Genomic DNA, 20,791 nt, shown 5'->3' on the forward strand with positions numbered 1-20,791 from the left:
TGAGCACCTGCTAGATTATGAATCAAACTATCCAGGGGAATGTCCAAACTTATGCATTATATCACTATGAATAATCCAAAAATTCTGAGTGTGACTTACATCTTTTATAAAACTTCTGCTTCACGTCAGCAATGGTAAAAGAAGGAAGCATCTGAAAAGCACAAAGTTGAGAGTTAGTGTTTGGTATTTCTGTAAAGGGTTCGCTCTTTGTTTCAGCCTGTAAACCAGAGCTGCAAAAAGGTTGATTGCCTTGTGCAGCTTGAGTGTTGACTGACCAAGAGCAGCTTCAGTGGAGTTGAGGCCATCACCTCCCTCTGAGCTCTCAACTGTAACTTAATTTGGAAAGATTAGCACCATCCCTCAAGTTTACTGTGAGAAAGCTGATTGATTCAAACTTCTTTTCAATCATCTTTATATAAATAGGAAAAAAAGAGGCAACAATGAATGAGATGGCTTGAGACTCCATTGAATGTTTGGAATGTTGGTCTTAGATGTAGATTATAGCATAGAAAAGGACCTTTAGCCAACAATGTTGTAAACCCACTTCACAACAATTGAACACTTCCCTTCCTCACACCAGTAACCCTTTATTTTTCTTACATTCCATGTGCCTGTCTAAGAGTCTTTTGAAAGTCCCTCTTGTATCAACCTCCATCACTACCCCTGGCAATATATTCGAGGCACTCACCACTCTGTGTGAAAAAAACTTACTTCTGATGTCTCCCCTAAACTTTCCTCAACCTGCCTTAAATAGATCACAAGATATGGGAGCAGAAGTAGGCCCATCAGGCCATCCAGTCTACTCTATCACATCCTCTGGTATTTGCTATTGTTGCCCCAGGAAAAAGGTGCTGGCTTTCCACCATATCTAACCCTCTCATAATCTTGTATACCTCTATAAAGTCACATTTCATCCTTCGTCACTCCAAAGAGAAAAGCCCTAGCTTTCAACATTGCTTCATATGTTATGTTTTCCAATCCAGCCAAGATCCTAGTAATTCTCCTCTGCATCATTTCCAAAGCATTTATATCCTTCCAATAATGAGAGAACCAGAACTGAACACAATGCTCCATGTCTCTGGAAATAAACACTAGTAATCAAGTTAACTAGAATGGCTTTCACCACCTTCCCCTTAAAATACTGAAATGCTGGGTTGCCTGGATGAGGTGGGTTTGCTTGACGAAGTGGACCAAGACAAATCCTGAGTCACAATCTCCAGACATCTAGATTTTTCACGGAAGGTTCCTAGGTTTGAACAAGGAATATGCAACTCAGATTGGGAATCCATGATTTGTAGGTCTTTCTCCAAAGATCTGTGTTTCCCAGAACTTAGGCAATCTGCTGGCAACTGAAAATAGAGGAAGCCTCAGAGAGGTTAGTCCCTTCACGGTAGAAGGAGCACAACCCTGGGGTGTCTATCCCCCTCATTCTGCCTCCACAATCAACACACCCCCCCCCCCATCTGATCTCCCTGTCCCGTCAGACAACAGGTCTTCATTGTAATTGGAGTCACGGGTTGTTCCATGTGGCTCCTCAGTAAGAATGAACCCTTAGGATCAACAATTGAAAGCAAGCCTGCCCATGAGACTAGCAACTAGTTGGTGATCCTATATAAAGTACAGTCACCCACTGTACAATTCAGAAATCTACCTCAGGTAAGGAAACAATGCTCCCAGCTAAATCTTCATCTCCCTCTTGCACAATGTTCATCCCAACCAGCAAGCATCTATCCCATATTTTACTTCATGTTCAATCATTTTTTAACTTCACCATCTACAAAGTTCAACTTGAAGCTTCTGCCCTTTCCATCCTCCAACCTATACTGACTCAACGTCTGAAGCACACTCCTATTTGTATTTATATATTTTCATGATCTGATGTCTTCAAATTTCTTAACTTTTCCTCCTCTTTCCTTGCCCCCCAACCTTAATAAAATATCTTGATTCCAGCATTTTTTAAATTTATTTTTTATTTTTCACACTATGAACCATACTGACCAAAATACACACGAACATTTCCCTCTTAAATATACACAGTGTCATTTTCTCCCCTTCTTCCCCCTCCCTTCCCTTCCTCCTTTACCCCCCCCCCTCCCCACTCACTCAACGTTCAACATATATGATACATTAAACCCATTAAACAATGTCATCACACAATGAAAATAAACAAGATATTTGTGTCTTCTACTTTTACACACTGGGTCAGTTCATTTCGTCTTCTTTTCCTTCTGTCATTTTAGAGGGTGGAGGTCTGCGGTAGGACTTCTCTGTTGTGTTCCATGTACGGTTCCCAAATTTGTTCGAATACTGTGATGTTATTTCTTAAATTATATGTTATTTTTTCCAATGGAATACATTGATTCATTCTATGTACCATTGCTGTATTCTCAGGCTATCTTCTAATTTGCAGGTTGACATAATACATTTTTTTGCTACAGCTAAGGCTATCGTAATAAATCTTTTTTGTGCTCTATCCAAATCGAACCCAAGTTCTTTACTTCTTATATTACTTAGAAGAAAGATCTCTGGATTTTTTGCTATGTTGCTTTTTGTGATTTTATTTAATACCTGATTTAGATCTTCCCAAAACTTTTCCACTTTCACATGCCCAAATTGCACGTACTGTTGTTCCCGTTTCCTTCTTACAGAGAAAACATCTGTCAGATACTGTTGGGTCCCATTTATTTAACTTTTGAGGCTTTATAGCATGAGAACACCCTTGGCCACTGTATCAGCAGCTTCCTGGTTTCAAACTCAGAAGCCAAATACCATCTGCTGAACGAACTCAGTGGGATGAGCAGAATCAGTGGGAGAAAAAGAATGGTTGATGTTTTGAGCTGGAACACTCCATTGAGCCAGGGGAAAGAAGGATGGACAGTGGTCCTTCTTACGATTAATGAACCAGACAGAGGTGAAACATAGCAGACAGAGGCAGAGCATTGACAGATGCTGAACAAAGGGAGAGAGGGATAAGAAAAACTAATGGGTCAGGTGGAGAAACATGAAAAATGTGGAGGGGGGGAGGGGTGGTTAGAGACAAAGGTAGTCAGTGCTGGAATCTGATTGGATAAGGAGAGACCAGATGTAACCAAAGGGAGAGGAGTGATGGGACTCTCCTCTTTGGAAGGAAGGCTTTCCTTCTGATCTAAGCAAAGGTTAAATGACATATTATAATTGCAAACTGAAACAAAATAATTAATTAGTCAATTTTAATAGCTCTTTTTAATTGACTATTAATTCTCCCTTCACATTGAATGTGAGTAACACATAGCAATTTAAAAACCGTTGGAGAGGATAATTCTAAGTTCTCTATGGATCCTGATTAATTTCCATCAAATAAACATCTCACAAAATTCTTAAGGAAATGTGTGAAAGAATATTTTTCATCAAATGAAATAAAAAATGGATTCTTCATGAGCTTCGATATTTGAACAGCTATTAGAACCGAACCACATTGACCACCGCCAGTGGGCTGATAACGCCTCAAACCGTGCATCTTGGCGCCTCACAGTTTGGCGGGCAGCAGCCTCCTTTGAAGAAGACCGCAGAGCCCACCTCACTGACAAAAGGCAAAGGAGGAAAAACCCAACACCCAACCCCAACCAACCAATTTTCCCTTGCAACCGCTGCAATCGTGTCTGCCTGTCCCGCATCGGACTGGTCAGCCACAAACGAGCCTGCAGCTGACGTGGACTTTTTTACCCCCTCCATAAATCTTCGTCCGCGAAGCCAAGCCAAAGAAAAAAAGAACCGTAGAACAACACAGCAAAGATAGTGGCTCTCCAGTCCATCTGGTCTGTGCTGAACTGTTATTCTGCCTCGTCCCACTGACCTGAACCTACACAAAATCCCTCCATAGCCCTCCCATCCATGTATCTCCCATCCATGTACCTGTCCAAATTTTTCTTAAATGTCAAAATTAACAGCTCGTTCCATGCTCTGTGTGAAGTTTCCACACATGTTTCCTTTAAACTTTTCCCCTTTAACCCTCTGATAGTACAGATTCTATCACCAATGTGTATATGTGTAGATTGTAGTGTAGAATGATTGTGATTGGCTGACAGCATAGCCACACCTACTGGCAGAGCTGAAAGGGTTGCTCCTAGCCAGACCAGGTCATTCTGGACTGGTCGACCTACATGTGATACGCTCCAGTCTTCCAGTTAATAAAAGCCTTGGTTTGGAACAACAAGTCTTTGATTCTTCCAACACATTCTACAATTTTATTAATTAGAGAGTTTTAAAGAGATGGAGCGTATGCTACAGCTGGAACGCCTCAACATCAACCCACAGTCAGCTACAGCCTCGAATGACTTTAAGCACTGGGTGAGGTGCTTCGAAATATACTTACAACTCTCTGACCCTGCAGTGATAGAAGACAGCCATTGACTACTAATATTGATGACTATGGCATCCCCGAGGGCTCCACTGCACGGCAGCGCCAGACGTCACGGGGCAGACGCCAAGAACGGAAGGTACAACCCACCCTCACTGCAATGATTTTGGCCTGTTTCACCCTCCCTCATGAAGCAACATCCGACCAGGCCCCAGCCCTGACTTCAACGACCACCACCGCTGCTGACCAGGGAACCACCGCCGCCATCACCGCTTAGCCCACCGCCACCATCACTGCTGAGCATGCTGCCGCCTTCACCGCTGAGCCCACCGCCACCGCTACTGATGCTGGCGACCAGGGACTCGCCGCCGCTGCCGACCAAGGACACGCAACCACCGAGGCAGCTGACCAGGTACCTGCTGCCGTGACCGACGCTACCAACCTGGTACCCACCGCTGCTACTGACGATGGTGACCAGGGACACGCTGCTGTGACTGACGCTACTAATCCGGTACCCACTGCCGCGACTGCCGACGACCTCCCAACTGACCGCCCCACCGCCGACAGCAAGCAGCGACCCCCAGCACTTACTGTTGGCTGGCTGACACCCCCAGCAGGCTGCAAGCAGCAGCACCAACTCCTCAACGCTGACTGCTCCGGCCCGACTGTTTCTGTGACGTCACCACCTACACGTTGCGTGACATCATCACAGGACTCCAGTGTCTATATTACAAGTCACTGCATCAGTAACCCTAGATCAGGACTGCCCCCATCCCCTCACAAAAGCAATGGAACTGATTAAAGTGCATGGACACCTTACCAATTGCTTATTTGACTCAGGGTCAACTGACAGTTTTATCCACCCAAATCTGGCCCGCCATTGCGGACTGGCATTACTCCCCACTGCCCAGAGGATTTCATAGGCGACCAGATCGCACTCGACCGGGGTAAAGGGGTAAGGCGTGGTGACCCTGAAAGTCCAGGGCATCACGTTCACAGACTTCAAACTATTAGTCCTTCCCCAATTGTGCCCCCCTGTATTGCTGGGACTGATTTTTCTGTGCCAGTTACGAACCGTTTTTCTACACTTTGAGGGGCCTGTAGGTCTGTCTGTAACCACTCCACCCCGGAAGCCTCCTGCCAGCAACAGCCTGAGCCATCCACTCCCACACCCCAGGGTCTCACCTGTAGCCTCTCCACCCTCCAAGTTGCTCCGCCAGTGCTCTTTGAAACCTCATCCCTGGCTGGAAGCCTGTGGCCACCAAAAGCCAGCAATATAGTTATGAAGACAGGAAATTCATCAAAAACAAGGTGGCAGACTGCTGGACAAGGGCATTATCGAACCTAGCTCAAGTCCCTGGAGGGCCCAGGTGGTGGTTGTTAAAAACGGGGAGAAGCCACGGATGGTGATTGACTACAGCCGACAATCAACCGCTTCACGCTTCTGGATGTGTACCCCCTCCCACAGATCATGGATGTGGTGAATCAGATCGCCCAATACCGCGTGTTCTCCACCATTGACTTAGCTCGGCCTATCACCAGCTCCCGTTGCGCCGAGAAGACCGACCTTTCATGGCCTTTGAAGTGAATGGGCGGCTGTATCAATTACTCAGGGTACACTTTGGGGTCATGAATGGTGTCGCAGTCTTCCAGCAGGAAATGGACCAGATGGTGGACCAGAATGGGCTAACAGCTATTTTCCCATGTCTGGAAAATGTCACCATCTGCGGATCATGATGCCAACCTTGAGAAATTTTTTCAGACTGCAACTCTGCTGAACTTGACCTAAAATTTTGACAAGTGTGTCTTCCAGACCACGCGGCTCGCAATTCTAGGTTGCGTGTTAGAGAACGGGGTGGTAATGCCAGACCCTGACTGCATGTGTCCCCTCATAGACATCCCCCTCCCCCCACACCCAGAAGACACTCAGACACTGCCTGGGCTTCTTCTCCTACTATGCCCAATGGGTTCCACACCATGCCGACAAGGCACGGCCACTCATCAAGACTGCCTCCTTCCCCCTGTCAACCGAAGCCCTGTCCCCCTGTCAACCGCATCAAATCAGACATCGCTGCTGCAACGTTGCACGCCATTGACGAGGCCATCCCATTACAAGTCAAGAGCGACGGGTCTGACTTTGCACTGGCAGCCACTTTGAACCAGTCCGGCCAGCCAGTAGCCTTCTTCTCCAGAACCCTCCAGGGTTCTGAAAGCCGACACTCCTCTGTCGAGAAGGAGGCCCAGGCCATAGTCGAAGCAGTACGTCGTTGGAGACACTACCTCACTGGCAGGCACTTTACAATAATGACTGACCAACGCGCGGTCTCCTTCAAGTTTAGCAATACCCAGCGAGATAAGATCAAGAATGACAAAATCGCCAGGTGGAGAATCGAACTCTCCACCTTTAATTATGACGTACTGTATCGGCAGGTAAACTCAACGACTCACCAGAAGCGCTCTCCAGGAGGACTTGCACCAACATACAACTGGACAGGCTGCAGAGACTCCATGAGGAGCTTTGTCATCCAGGGGACACAAGGTTCGTGCACTTTGTCAAAGCTCGCAACCTGCCCTACACTGTTGAGGAGATTCGCTCCATGACTCGAGCCTGCCCGTTGTGCGCTGAGTGCAAGCCCCACTTCTTCTGTCCAGAGAACACCAACGTCATCCAGCCCTTTGAGTGTCTCAGCTTGGACTTCAAGGGGCCCCTACCGTCGACCAACCATAATACCTACATCCTTACGAACATCAATGAGTACTCCCGCTTCCCGTTCGCTGTGTCCTGCTCGGACATGACTGCCTCTTCAGTCATAGAGGCCCTGCACAGCATCTTCCCCATCTTCGGGTACCCCAATTACATCCACAGTGACAGGGGGTCCTCATTTATGAGCGCGGAGCTGCGGCATTACCTTCTGGAGCATGGTATTGCTTTAAGCAGGACAACCAGCTATAACCCAAGTGGTAATGGGCAGGTCGAAAGAGAGAATGCCACTGTCTGGAAAGCGGTTATGCTTGCCATGTGGTCCAAAGGTCTCCCCTCCTCTCGCTGGCAGGACGTGCTCACTTGTGCCCTTCACTCAATCTGCTCCCTCCTATGCATCGCGATCAATGCCACACCCCATAAAAGAATGTTCTCTTTCCCGAGGAAATCTGACTTGGGAACAACCATACTGGTGTGGCTTACAGTTCCTGGGCTGGTCTTCCTGCGATGCCACATCCGGTACTCAAAGAATGATCCCTTGGTTGACCGAGTGACTCTGCTCCATGCGAACCCGCATTATGCCTACATTGAGTACCCAGATGGGCGGAAGAACACAGTCTCGGTAAGGGACTCAGCCCAAGCCGGATCAGGCCCAGGAGTGCTTCCAACGCAACCTCCCCCAAATCCTTCTCCCCCAGGTCATGTGCTCGAACAGAGGGACCAGCACCATCCCATCAGCTCAGGCCAGACCGTCGACAACGCTGTTGGAGAATTGAGCGAAGCAGTGGCCGCACCCTCTGGGCCTGCCGACAACATGACTCCGGCAACCCCAATCCCGGTGCCACGGTGGTCACGTCAGATGTTCAGGCCCCCTGACCAGTACAGCCCCTAACCTCCACTGGACCCTTTTTTTTTTACAGCCCTCCATCCACCCCAGGGTCAATTCTCAAAGAAGGGTTTAATGTGATAGTACAGATTCTATCACCAATGTGTATGTATCATATATAATGTAGGATGATTGTGATTGGCTGAGAGCAAAGCCACACCTACTGGCAGGTCTTAAAGGGTTGCTCCTAGCCAGACCAGGTCATTCTGAACTGGTTGACCTACATGTGATACGCTCCACTTTTCTAGTTAATAAAAGCCTTGGTTTGGATCAACAAGCCTTCGATTCTTCCGATGCGCTCTACACACCCTTAATCCATTTCCTCCATTTTTAATCTCATCTAAGAAAAGCCTGCTTGCATTTACCATATCCATCATAATCTGGCATAGCTCTTCAAATCTCCCTTTGTTCTCCGAAGCTCCAGGGAATAAAATCTTAACTTGTTTAACCTTCCCCTTTAACTCAGTTCTTCAAGTCCATGCAACAAGCTTGCAAATCCTCTCTGCACTCTTTCAATCTTATTGATATCTCTCCTGTAGTTAGTGACCAAAACTGCACACAATATTGCACATTTGGCCTCACCAATCTCTGAAACAACTTCACCATAACATCTGAACTACCATACTCCACACTTTGATTCATGAAGCCCAAAGTGGCAAAAGCTCTCATTTATGACCCTTTCTACTTGTGAGATGACGTTCAGGGAATTATATATCTGTATTCCCAGATCCCCCCTGTTCTACCACACTCCTCAGTGCCCTTCCATATAGTGTGTTTGTCCTAACTTGATTTGTCCTTCCAAAGTGCAACATCTCACATTTGTCTGCATTAATTTCCAGTTGCCATTTGCAGCCCATTTGTCCACCTGGTCAAGATCCCTCTGAAAGGATTGAAAGCTTTCCTCTCTGTCCACTGCACCTCTAATTTTGTGTTATCTTTTTAAAAAGATGTATGGGAATTAAATCACTTTGATGAGCAACACACAAACACACAGAACCTAGAACATTCAACATAGAACCCAGAACACACTACATGATGTTGTGCTGATCAATATAATCCTGCTCCACAACATTCCTCTCCTTCCCGAAATCACACCAAAAACTCATTATTTTTCTTACATCCATTTGCCTAAGGGTTTTTAAATGTCTCCATTGTACCGGCCTCCAACACCACCCCCAGCAATGCACTCAAGGTGTCTACCATCCTCTGCAAAAATGGCCTACCTTTGATATCACCTCAGAATGTTCCACTACAAATCTTAAGCAGATGTTCTCTGGTAATGGACATTGTCATCCTGTAAAAAAAGATGGTAGCTCCTCACTCCATCTATGCCTCTCATTATCTTCTATATTTCTATTAAGTTTCCTCTCCCTCTGTTGTTCTAAAGAAAAAAGCCCCAACTTAGTAAATCTTGCTTCTAAAGGCATGTTCCCTAATCCAGGCAAATCTCTTCTGCACCCTTTCTCAAGTTTCCATATCCTTCCTCTCATGCAATGACCAGAACTGAACACAACACTCTCAGTGTTGCCTAATCAGAGTTTTATAGGACTATGACATTACCTTATGGCTGTTGAACCAACAAAGGCCAGCACACCATACGCCATCTTAACTAGCCTATCAGCGAGCATGGCAAGCTTCAGGTTTATATGAATTATACCCCAAGTTCCTCCACACTAAGAATCCTGACGTTATCCACGTACTCCATCTTCAAGTTCAACCTTCCCAAATGTATAATTTCATACTTTTCCAGATTAAACTCAATGTTCCAATTTTTTTCCAAACATGTACTACTTTAACAGGCCCTTGTGGGCCCACAAGCCCATGTCCCTCCAAATTCACCAATTCACCTACAAACCTTGCACATACTTGAATGGTGGGAGGGAACGGGAGTACCTGGAGGAAACCCATGCAGACATGAAGAGAAGGCACAAACTTCTTACAGAAGCTCTGGACTTCACTGCAGGCATACTTACTCACCCCCTCCTCCATTCAAATCATTGTTAAAAATCACAGAGCAGAGGTCCCAGAATAGATCCCTGTGGAACACCACTGGTCATCAACCTTCAGGCAGAATATTCTCCATCTACTACCACCCTCTTCCTTCTGTGGGCAAGCCAATTCAGAACCCATGGGTCTCCTGCCCACAGGATGCGTTGGCTATGGGAAATGATATCAAACACCTCATTAAAATTAATATGCATAGCATCCACCACCCTAACTTCATGAATTTCATTTGATCCTCCCCAAATTACATATTTAGGCTCATGAGGCACAACTTACCCCTCAAAGAGCCATGCTGACTATTTTTAATCAGATTTTGGTTTGCCAAATGCTCGTCAATCCCATCCCTAAGAATCTTGAACAAAAGATTTGTAATGAAACTTTCAATACCCATTGTTCTAGGAAGATGTAATAGGTGATCATAAAAAGTAAGCAATAAACATTCTCCTTGGATGCAAAACAATTGAGTGCTATCTTTGAGACTTTTTATTTCTACTTGTGAAATTTACTGAACAGTTGCCTCATTAGTGAGAATAAGTGCACAAAGATCGGTGGACTATTTATCATTAATCGTCCTGCCCAGTTCAGCCAAACCCATCAAAATTAATCACATTTATGAGTTGTTCTTGTTTTGCATGCACCATTAATTAATAATGCACTGTTTAATAATACTCATGATCAGCGATGAACGGATGAGCTTTTCTTTATCAATCTGCACTGATACCAGATGTATCATTTTAGTCATTAAAAAAATACCAAAGTAATTACCACAGCATGAGAGATTATTCACCACTTTGCATTATAAATGCTGTCTGGACCTCAGTCAATAAACATGGGGGTGTTTCTGTTCAAAATTAATTTCACCGTGATAACTTTTATATGTAGAATATTTGATTTGGATGCAATGAGGGTACGTGCCTTTCCAATATTCATTCTCTATTATGCTTGCCAACAAATAAGACAGCCCATGTCTAACTGTAGAGTGACCTGGCAACATTCAGACCACTGCTAACAAGGGGCAAGTAACAATATGCCACATTGCCTTGATAATCGATGGTTTTCTATGGCCGAGTCTTCCACAATTAACATCTTCATTGACATCATCGATTGGAAATTCAGCTGGGCCAACCACATAAAATATATGGTTACTAAAGCAAGTCAGAGACTGGGTATACTGTAGCAAATGATACATCTTCACACCTGTAAGTCTTTTGCACAACTCTGTATAATATATTCCAGTTGTGTGGATTGGAGATACATAGATATAAAACTACTCCAATAGCATCCAAGAAGCTTGACACCATTGAAATCTAAACATTGCCCCCAAAGTTGGGGCACAGATGTTGTGGTGTGCACCATTTACTATATGTCCTGCAGTTACCCTCCCAAAGTACTTGACAACCACTGTATCCCATGAAGATCAGAAATAATTGGTACATGGGAATGCTGTCATCTTCTGGATTTTCTCTAAGTGCCCTCCAGTTCTGTTCTGGCTACAAAAAATATTTTTTTTTATGTATGCAGGGTTAAAATCCTGGAAATCCCAACAAACAGGACACCTTTGCCTGAAGATAATAGCAAATTAAGATGGTGGATCACCATATCTTCTTGAGTAAGTAGAGAACATAAGAACTTGGAGCAGGAGTCAGTCCTCTGGCCTGTTGAATCTGCTCTCCCACTTAATAAGATCATCACTGATCTAGGTATTGACTCATTTCCACCTACCTGCCTTTTCTCTGTATCTCTCAATTCCCCTACTATTCAAAATCTATCTAACTGTGTCTTAAGTACCTTCAATGAGGCTGCCTCTACTGCTTCAATGGGCAGCAAACTCCACAGATTTACTGTGATCTGGGAGAAGCAGTTCCTTCTCATCTCTGAAATATATCTACTCCCTCAAATCTTGGGACTATGTCCCCTAATTCTGGTCTCACCTGCCAGTGGAAATAACTACCCTCTTTCTATCTTATCTATTTCTTATATAATTCTCTATAAGGTCACCTCTTATCCATCTAAACTTAAATGAGGTTAGTCCCTGGCTATTCAATATCTCCTCATCTCTGGAATCGACCTGGTGAATCTCCTCAGCATGGCCTCCAGAGCCAGTATATCCTTTCTCAAGTAAGGAGACCAGAACTGCATGGTGTACTCCAGGTGTGGCCTCATCAATACCCTGTACAGGTGCAGTAGAGCCTTCTTCCTCTTAAATTCGATCATTCCAGCAATGAAGGTGAACATCCCATTTGACTTCTTACATTTTTTTTTAATTTAGAGATCCAGCACGTTAATGGGCCCTTCTACCCCACGTGCCCATGCCACCCAAATACACCCGTGTGCCCAATTAACCTACTAACCTCATACATCTTTGGATCATAAGAGGAAACCAGAGCGCCAGAAGAAACCCATGCAGACATAGGAAGAATGGACAAACTCCTTAAAGGCAGTGACAGATTGGAACCTGGGGTGCTGGTGCTATAATAGCATTGGGCTAACCGTTTTGACTTGATGCATCTCCAGGCCAACCTTTCGTGATTCCTGTACAATCACTCCCGACACTCTCTGTACAAATTTGTTACCATCTTTCATCTTCTAAATAGTAGTCCAATATACAGGTTTTCATTCCCAAGCAGATGACCTCACATTTCCTTATTTTGTACTCTATCTGCTAGACTCTTGCACACTTACTTAACCAATCTATATTTCTACACTCTCTGGTAACAAAAGTTTTACTTGTCACCAATGGCCTTTTTCTGGCAAATGAACAAAACAAAAAGAGTCCATTTAATATATTCAGACAATTATCAGTAACCGGAATGTAGAATAAAAAATGCTAAAAGGACAAAAAAATGTGTTTAACTTGGCAAGACATGGTTTCAAGCCTCATACAAATGTTACTGTCATGTTCATGACAGGATAAATTGGTTTTGGAATTGTATAACCAGAACGGTAGTAGAATTACTTATCACTTTCTTCAAATACCTGAGTCTATGAGGGCACTCAAAATCTTCAACCTTTTCAATAGCCCACTTCATCAAAGACCCATTTTTCTTCCTGTACCAAACCAAAAATTTTGACTCACATCTTCTCATCATTTGGTCTCACAGACATCTTCACCTTTTTTGCACTATACCTTAATTAGTGAATCTTTATTGCCTTCAAATTATTCCCAAATATTCAATTGAAATAATTTTTGTTCTCAAAGTATTTGATCCTTATCTCTGTAAGGTAAGATTAGTTTATTCTTTGTTTTCCACTTCTAAAGAGGACTGAATTATGAAGGATTCTATATCATTTTTTTCAATCATAGAAAGAGAGAGTCATAGAACATGGAAATTCAACTCAAATTGCCTCCACCAACTAAAATGTCCCACCCACATGTGTCTCACCTGCCTGTGTTTGGTGAGTATCCTTCTAAATTCATCCTATCCATGCATCCAACCATTTTTTTTTAAACATGGCAATAACTCGTCTCAACCACCTCCTGTTGCATTCGTCCATCAGCTGATATGAAAAAAAATTACCCTCAGGTTCATGTTAAATCTCTTAACCCCCCCACCCCACACCCCCCTCATACCCCCAATTTTGACCCTAGGTTACTGATTCTGCTGGTCTGAGGAAAAACTTTCTTCTCATGATTTTATAGACATAAGGCATGGTAACCAACCATTTTGGTCCATAGGTCCATGTTGCTCAATCTGAACCCAATTAACATCCCCAGTGTGTGTTGAACAGTGGGAGGAAACTGGAGCCCCCAGGGAAAACACAAGCAGACGCAGGAAGAACGTGCAAAACTCCTTACAGGCAGTGCAGGATTTGAACCCCAGTCCCAATCACTGGCAATGTAAGAGCAATGCATTAGCTGCTATACCAACCGTGCCACCCTCACGATATAGGGCAAGGCCAGGTACTTCGGCCCAGAGAGCTGCTGTTGACCATCAACCGCCCACGTACACTAATGCCGCATAAATTCTACATTCCCATCAACTTTAACCATTCAGTCACACACTGGAACAATTTACAGCGGCCAATCAGACATCCAACCCGCATGTGTTTTGGATGTAGGAGGAAACCGGAGTCTCCATGGGAGAATGTGAAGATCTCATAAAGACAGTCTCCCCCCCCCCACCCCACCCCCCACCCAGTGATGTGAGCTGCAATGCCACAAGTCAAAACTGTGAACTTTATGACTGTGATCCATACCATTTAAGTTAACTCTGTTAATACATTCTCTGTAATGATGGTTTATAAAGGGGTACTTTTATATCACTGAGGATGTTTGCATTAGAAGCTTTTCAATTTTTGCACTTAATCGTTCCTGCAGGTATGAAATAAATTACAAATCAATCTTCTGACTTCGGAGACTGAGATCTGTAGCTCCACTTTAAGGGACCATAAAGATCTATCCTGTATTCAATCTCTCTCATCTCCTCAAGGAACAGCACAACACCTTGGCCACATTTTTAATCAGACAGCCAGTATTTAAGTAAAGGTTAATAATTTAATTTATACAAAAAGTGTTTACCAATTTTAATACCAAAATACTTAATTGGATTTTGTGTCCATTTAAATTGAGCAATTTGTTTACATCGATCATAATCCCTCTCAACTCATGGCATAACTTCACTTTTTTCCCCAATTAATTTTAAAACCAGATATTTCTACAATCTTGTAGTTTCTTGTATAATGAAGATATCTGTTATGTAAATTAAAACATCATCAGTAAACATACTGATCTTAAATTCCTCACTATTAACTCTAATTCCTTTAATACTAACATCTTGTCTTATTGATTGTCCCAATGGTTCAATTGCCAAAACAAATAATATTGGTGACAAAGAAAACAACCCTGTCAAGCAGATTTGGTTAAGGAAAAAGGAGAAGAAATTTGTCCATTGGTAACTACTCTAGCCAAAGGAATTTATATAAAGTCTTAATCCAATTAATAAATGTTGGTTCAAACTGAAATTTTTCTAAAACTTTAAATAATTTATTCTAATCTGTCAAAAGCCTTTTCAGCATCTAATGATAAAATTAAGGGTAAATCTAATTTCTTCTGAATTGCATGGATTAAACTCATTAATTTAGCAATGTTATCAGCAGATTATCTCTTTTTAACAAATCCAGATTGATCTAAATGAACTAACTCTGGTAAATACTCATTCAATCTATTCGCCAAAACTTTAGCTGCAATTTTATAATCCACATTCAATAAAGTCATGGGTCTATAACATTCTGGTTTTAATAAATCTTTATTTTTCTTAAGGTGTTACTGTTATAATAGGTTTTGAAAAATATTCTGGCAATGAGTGGGTTATAAAATAAAAGAAGATTTAAATAGGTGGAATGATTTACTTTTAACTTTAATATCTGGAGTTATTAATATGTTATTCAATATCTTTTTCAATCTATTCCTTGTCAAATACCTCAATTTTTTTTTAAAAGATCTTAACTTAATTGTTAGGAAATTTTTATGGGAAAGTAAAATGGTTAGAGTATCTTTGGAAAAATTAACCTGGAAATTTGAATTAGGTGGTCTACAACTTCCACGTTTTCAGAATTATTATAAAGCTGCTCAATTGAAATTTATTAGTGGAATTTCAATTTAAATATGTCTTCAATATGGGCAAATGTAGAATTAGTTAAAATTGATGAGATACATGAGCAAGAATTTATTTATAAATGGAATTCAAAATTGTTAGTTGATAGAGACCCACCGATATTGAAACATTTAATTGAATTATGGAATAAAATTGATTATGAGATAGGTGGAAAAGGTATGATTTTATCTAAAACACCACTATATCAGAATAAACTTTTCCTTTTATTATTAAAAATCAGTTTTTAAAGATATGGAATCAATTGGGGATTAAAAAGATGGAGGATTGTTTTGAAGTGGCAAAATATATTTCTTTTAATCAAATTAAGGAAAAATATGAGACTCCTAATAATACCATTTTTTGTTATCATCAAGAAAACGCTTTTTTAACTGAAAAGTTGGGCTATAGTTTAAAATTACCTAGACACTCTGCTTTAGAATTATTTGCTTAATAAAGGAGTTATATATAAGTTTATTTATGAGATGTATAAATTATTATAAAGTAAAATGTGTAAACCAAATATTCATAAATCAAGATTAAAATGGGAAACTGATTTAATTAGAAAGATAGATGAAAATGATTGGAGGAATTTATGTAAAGATAATATAACTAAGGTTATTAATTTAAGGTTTGGACTAATACAATATAATTTTTTGCATCAATTATATTTAAACTCTCAAAAACTAAAATGATGTAATTTAATATCTTCAGATTTATGTTTTAGACATGGTAAAGAGATAGGTTCTTTCCTTCATTTGACTTGTCCTAAAATTAAGACCTTCTGGATACAAGTTGAATTATTCTTGGAAAAAATATTAAAAGTTAAACTCCTGTTTGACCCAATGTTGTTTTTTTATTAGGAGATATTAAAATGATTAGTTTAAAATTAAAATTAATTATGTATCAAGTTGAATTTTTACATTTAAATTTAGTTGTATCTAAGAAATGTTCTGCCATTACGTGGAAATCTGATTTGGTGTTGGGAATGCAAAGATGGAATACTGAAATGAAATCTTGTATCCCTCTTGAAAAAGATAACATATAATTTAGGGGATAAATATCATTTCTTTCTTAAAGTGTGGAGCCCATACGTGCAAATTGTTGGTTTGAAGACCTGAGCTCTTAATCCATTCTGGTGATGATTCTTGGTTTCACAACTGTAAAGTTGCATTATATATACAATTGATGATCTTTTTCGTTTGGCCACATATATTTTTGAATTTTATTAGAATTAGATGTAACTGTAGTTTTAAAATTTTAAAATAAAGCATTCAGAAAAAGAAAGCCAGTATTTACTGAAGTACTTTCAATGCTGCATCTAATAATGGCAACTAAAATTTTAATGCATTCAATAATAAGTTATTGATCCTTGATAACTCTGACCCAGGGATCAATTCATGGTCTAAACAATTTTGTAGTGACACCAAGATCAATAAACTCCAGCTTCTGTCATCAGTGTTCCAGCTGATTATGGTTATTAAAAAAAAATCTTGGATTTAGATGCAATATGGAATGCTGTCATCTCTTTGACATCAATTTTCAAAACTGTGTTATAGCAGTAAGGTTCTAAAATAGCTTGATTTTGAGCTATGCTGCTGTGACTCATCGATAATGCGATTGATCTACGCTTAAGAAATGCGTTTACAAAATCAAAACCCTCCTCCTCATCTTCCATTAAAAGGAAAAGAATATTTCCAGCAACATTAAACTGTATGGAGGACTGGGAATCTTTGTTTTCAGCCCCCTTTCTGATCAGAATTTATTTTGTTATGCTTTTACTCTTTCTTTTGTGCCTTTGTATTCATACATATATGAAACTATTTTTTTTTCCATTTTGAGTTATGGGTTTTCATGACAATTCCATTCATTCTTTGGGATATATGGTGCTAGGGAAACTGAGGTAGATCAGAACCTGTAATTTGCTCCTGATTGTAAGTGGTGGCTGAAGAATCTGAAGGGAGTTGACAAGTGTGTGAGAGAGAACAGATCACTGGAAAATATTTGGAAGAATGGGATTGATGGGATTGCTCTGGATTAACTCAATGAACTGACTGGTCTCTAGTCTTATGAGAAATATGACATCTATTCTTCAGCCAGAGGGAAAAATGCACCATCCTAATCCTGCTAATGGGAATAAACTGATCCAAAATATGTATAATCTATTTTGACAAGCCATTTCCATTAAAAAAAATGCTTAAATCTCTCTCTTCAATCAAGAAATGGCTTTTCTACATCTTTTCAATTAACTTAATCATTTGTTTTCTCACAGATTTCTTCAGAGCAGGGATAGGTCATTGGTTTATACCACAGAGAAAAGACCAAATTAATCAGAATGATTCAGACCTTTTTGTAAAGTTTGGCACCTTTTCTGCACCCTAAGTTATAGAAATCACAACCATTGCTGAAGATTGAGAATAATTGCCCTAGAAGCATGGTAAATAATCACAGCAACGAATAACTTGGGCAACCACAGCAAATGCTAGAGGATATCGATTTAAGGTGAGTGGAGGAAAGTTTCGGGGAGGCGTCAGAAGTAAATTTTTTACTCAGAGAGTGGTGGGTGGCTGGAATGCATTGATGGGGTGGTAGTGGAGCCTGGTGCCATAGGGACATTCAAAAGACATTTAGAGATATACCGTAGATGTAAGAAAAAATAGAGGATTATGGGTATGAGGTAGGGAAGGATGACATAGATTGGCATAGCATCGTGGGCTGAAGACCTGTAATGTCTGGTATTCTAACATTAATTCTATGATGACTGACATTATCAATACTTTTTAATGTGTTAATACCCTCAGTTTTCAGTATGAGGGACTTCTACCACTTTTAATAACATCAGGTTTATCTAGATCTGCAGTTGAGCTCATTGTGAGCAGACAACTCCTGTGATATTATCCAAGATCTTTTAAACAGAATGTCAATATTTCTCAGTTTCTTGATTTCAATGGGATTGAGTGAGCCCTCAATATTCATTGATGTGATATCGGAAGTAAATTGACAAATTTTCACGGTAATATTCTGTCATCGAGGTGGTTTGCAGAAAAACTCCAGGTTGACCCAACATTTGTTTCAGTTTTTCCCTCCAGTTATTTTATTATGTCTTCTCAACAGTGTTTTTTCCTCCTTCCCCCCCCCCCCCACCCCCGGAATAAGACTTCCATTTCTCCTACTTTTACTGATGTTACTTATCACATCCATTTCAATGGGAGAAATGAGGTTGACAGGTTACTGACCAGTGGCTCTGGCAGCCACCATTAAGTGCTCTGAGAGGTTTGTCATGGCTCACATTAAATCCAGCCTTGACTCACTCTAGTTCACAGACCAAGAAAACAGGCCTTCTTTCTGGCCCAACGCTCAGAATCAGAACATCTGAACAAGACATCAACACAATAGTACCAAATAAACTCGTACCTCAATTCCATGGCCTTGGCCTCAGCATCCTATCTGAAGTTGGATCCATGACTTCCTATCCCACAGGCCACTATCAGTGAGGACTGGTGACAGCATTTCTCCAGGATCAGCTTCAACACTAGGGCCCCACAAGGCTGTGCCCAGTCCTGTACACTCATGGCCACCTGCCCAAACCCTGCTCCACTGTAAACCTCGGATGGACAGTGCACTTTCTTTGATGCACCATTACCTGAGTCAGATAAATGAGTGCAAACCTGTTGCTTGATATTCTGGACAGTCATCCCTCATGACGGCAACATGGTAGCACTTCCACTGAAGGGAAAAATAGAGTTGAAACAAATACACTGAAAGCAGTAAAATCTGCCTTTATACACCTCTTCTAATTTTCTGGTAGGGTTGTGTATTTTATAATGTTTTGGCATTGTTAAAGATTTTCACGCAATAGTTATCACGGAGAGCAACAATAGAAAAAAGAAATGCAAAAACCATGGATTTGAATAAGCATTGATAAATTGATGCTTCAAGGAGAATGGTGCGAAATAAGGAAACTACTTTAACCAGGGAGAATTCAGCCTCATGGTTTCTGCTGATATTAATAAAACAAAGAAGTTAAATGTGTGGCATCAAGAAAGTGCCTTTTACATTATGCAAACCAACATATGGTTTCGATGAGGTTGTCAGAATTCTAGTGGTCAAAGTTGAGCAAGCAAATGATTTGGCAATTTAAGGAGCTATAAACTATTTACGTAAATAAATGTGGCCTAATTGAAGATAATTCTGAAAAGAGTGTAATGTTTATAACCTTCTTAAAATTACCTTATTTTATTAATACGAAGAAGAATGTCACCCACACGCCAATGAGAAGGGAGCATAAATGGTGCTACATTGCCATCTCCTGGTGGACAGCAACACGTGAGAAATTTGGTTCAGTGGGGTCCCTGCCGTTTATCAGCCATTGCTAGAATGTTGTGCTGTTGCCAGCAGGCACAGACCAGTCCATTTCCTGAGGCTTGAGCCCTTCGTCAAGGTATGTAAAATGTCGGCAGGCGTCCAAACAAGATGGTGGGGGAGCCAGGGGAGGAGCATGGCTCCAAAGGCAGGAGGTAATAGGGGCTAAAGGAGCGAGGGCCCAGCAGAAGGCATGAGGAGGAGGAAGGCTTAGTGAATAGAGAGGGAAGGGGTCGAGAGCTAAGGAAAGGAAAGGGAGGGAGAATGGAGAGTAGGTTAGCAGAAACCTGAGAAGTTGATGTCAAAGCCATCCATTTGGAAAGTGCCCAGACGGAAAATCAAGTGCTGTTTCTCCAATTTATGAATGGTCTTGGTGGAATAGTACATGAGCCCATAGACAAATGTGTGAGTATGGGAGTGGGGTGCAGAATTCACTTCTGAATATCTGATAGAAACACAGTAGCTGCCCCAAAGAAATTCCTGAAATAATGTTCTGGGACCATCTTACTTTGAGATCTGAATAGATTTGAAATATATACCCCTTCAAATTCACTGGGGTTCCTGGAGGCAAACTTTGGTCAAGAGATTGCTGAGTGAACACGGTCTGGATAGACCATCACACAAACCTCTGTCCCCTGAATCAACACCAACACCTCCAGCTGCCTCAGATAAGCAGCCGACAGATCAGACCACTGGAGGAATCTCACAATGGTACCATAATGTTGCCCTTACTCTGCAGAAGCTCTACTCTCCACTCCACTGTACTTGATGGGCTTCCTGGATAGAACATAAACATTTTTTTTACACTGCACCTCAGCACACGCTGAAATAAATGTAAACTTGCATTTGAAAAGTAGTCACTCTCATCTCATCTCTGGGATGTTCAGCTCCTTTGTCAAGACAATGTTGTG

At 41.5% G+C, this 20,791-nt stretch overlaps 1 protein-coding gene across 1 annotated transcript in view; it reads right to left on the bottom strand.

Moving 5' to 3' along the window:
- Positions 1-20,791, bottom strand: part of LOC138763194 (trans-2,3-enoyl-CoA reductase-like) — a 144,630-nt gene that overhangs the window by 112,709 nt on the left and 11,130 nt on the right. The window contains exon 2 of the mRNA XM_069936978.1: positions 100-151. Coding sequence (XP_069793079.1) covers positions 100-151 — 52 coding nt within the window. The remainder of the gene's footprint in view (positions 1-99; positions 152-20,791) is intronic.

The sequence above is a fragment of the Narcine bancroftii genome, chromosome 1 (assembly GCF_036971445.1).
Source record: "Narcine bancroftii isolate sNarBan1 chromosome 1, sNarBan1.hap1, whole genome shotgun sequence".
Classification (NCBI taxonomy): Eukaryota; Metazoa; Chordata; class Chondrichthyes; order Torpediniformes; family Narcinidae; genus Narcine; species Narcine bancroftii.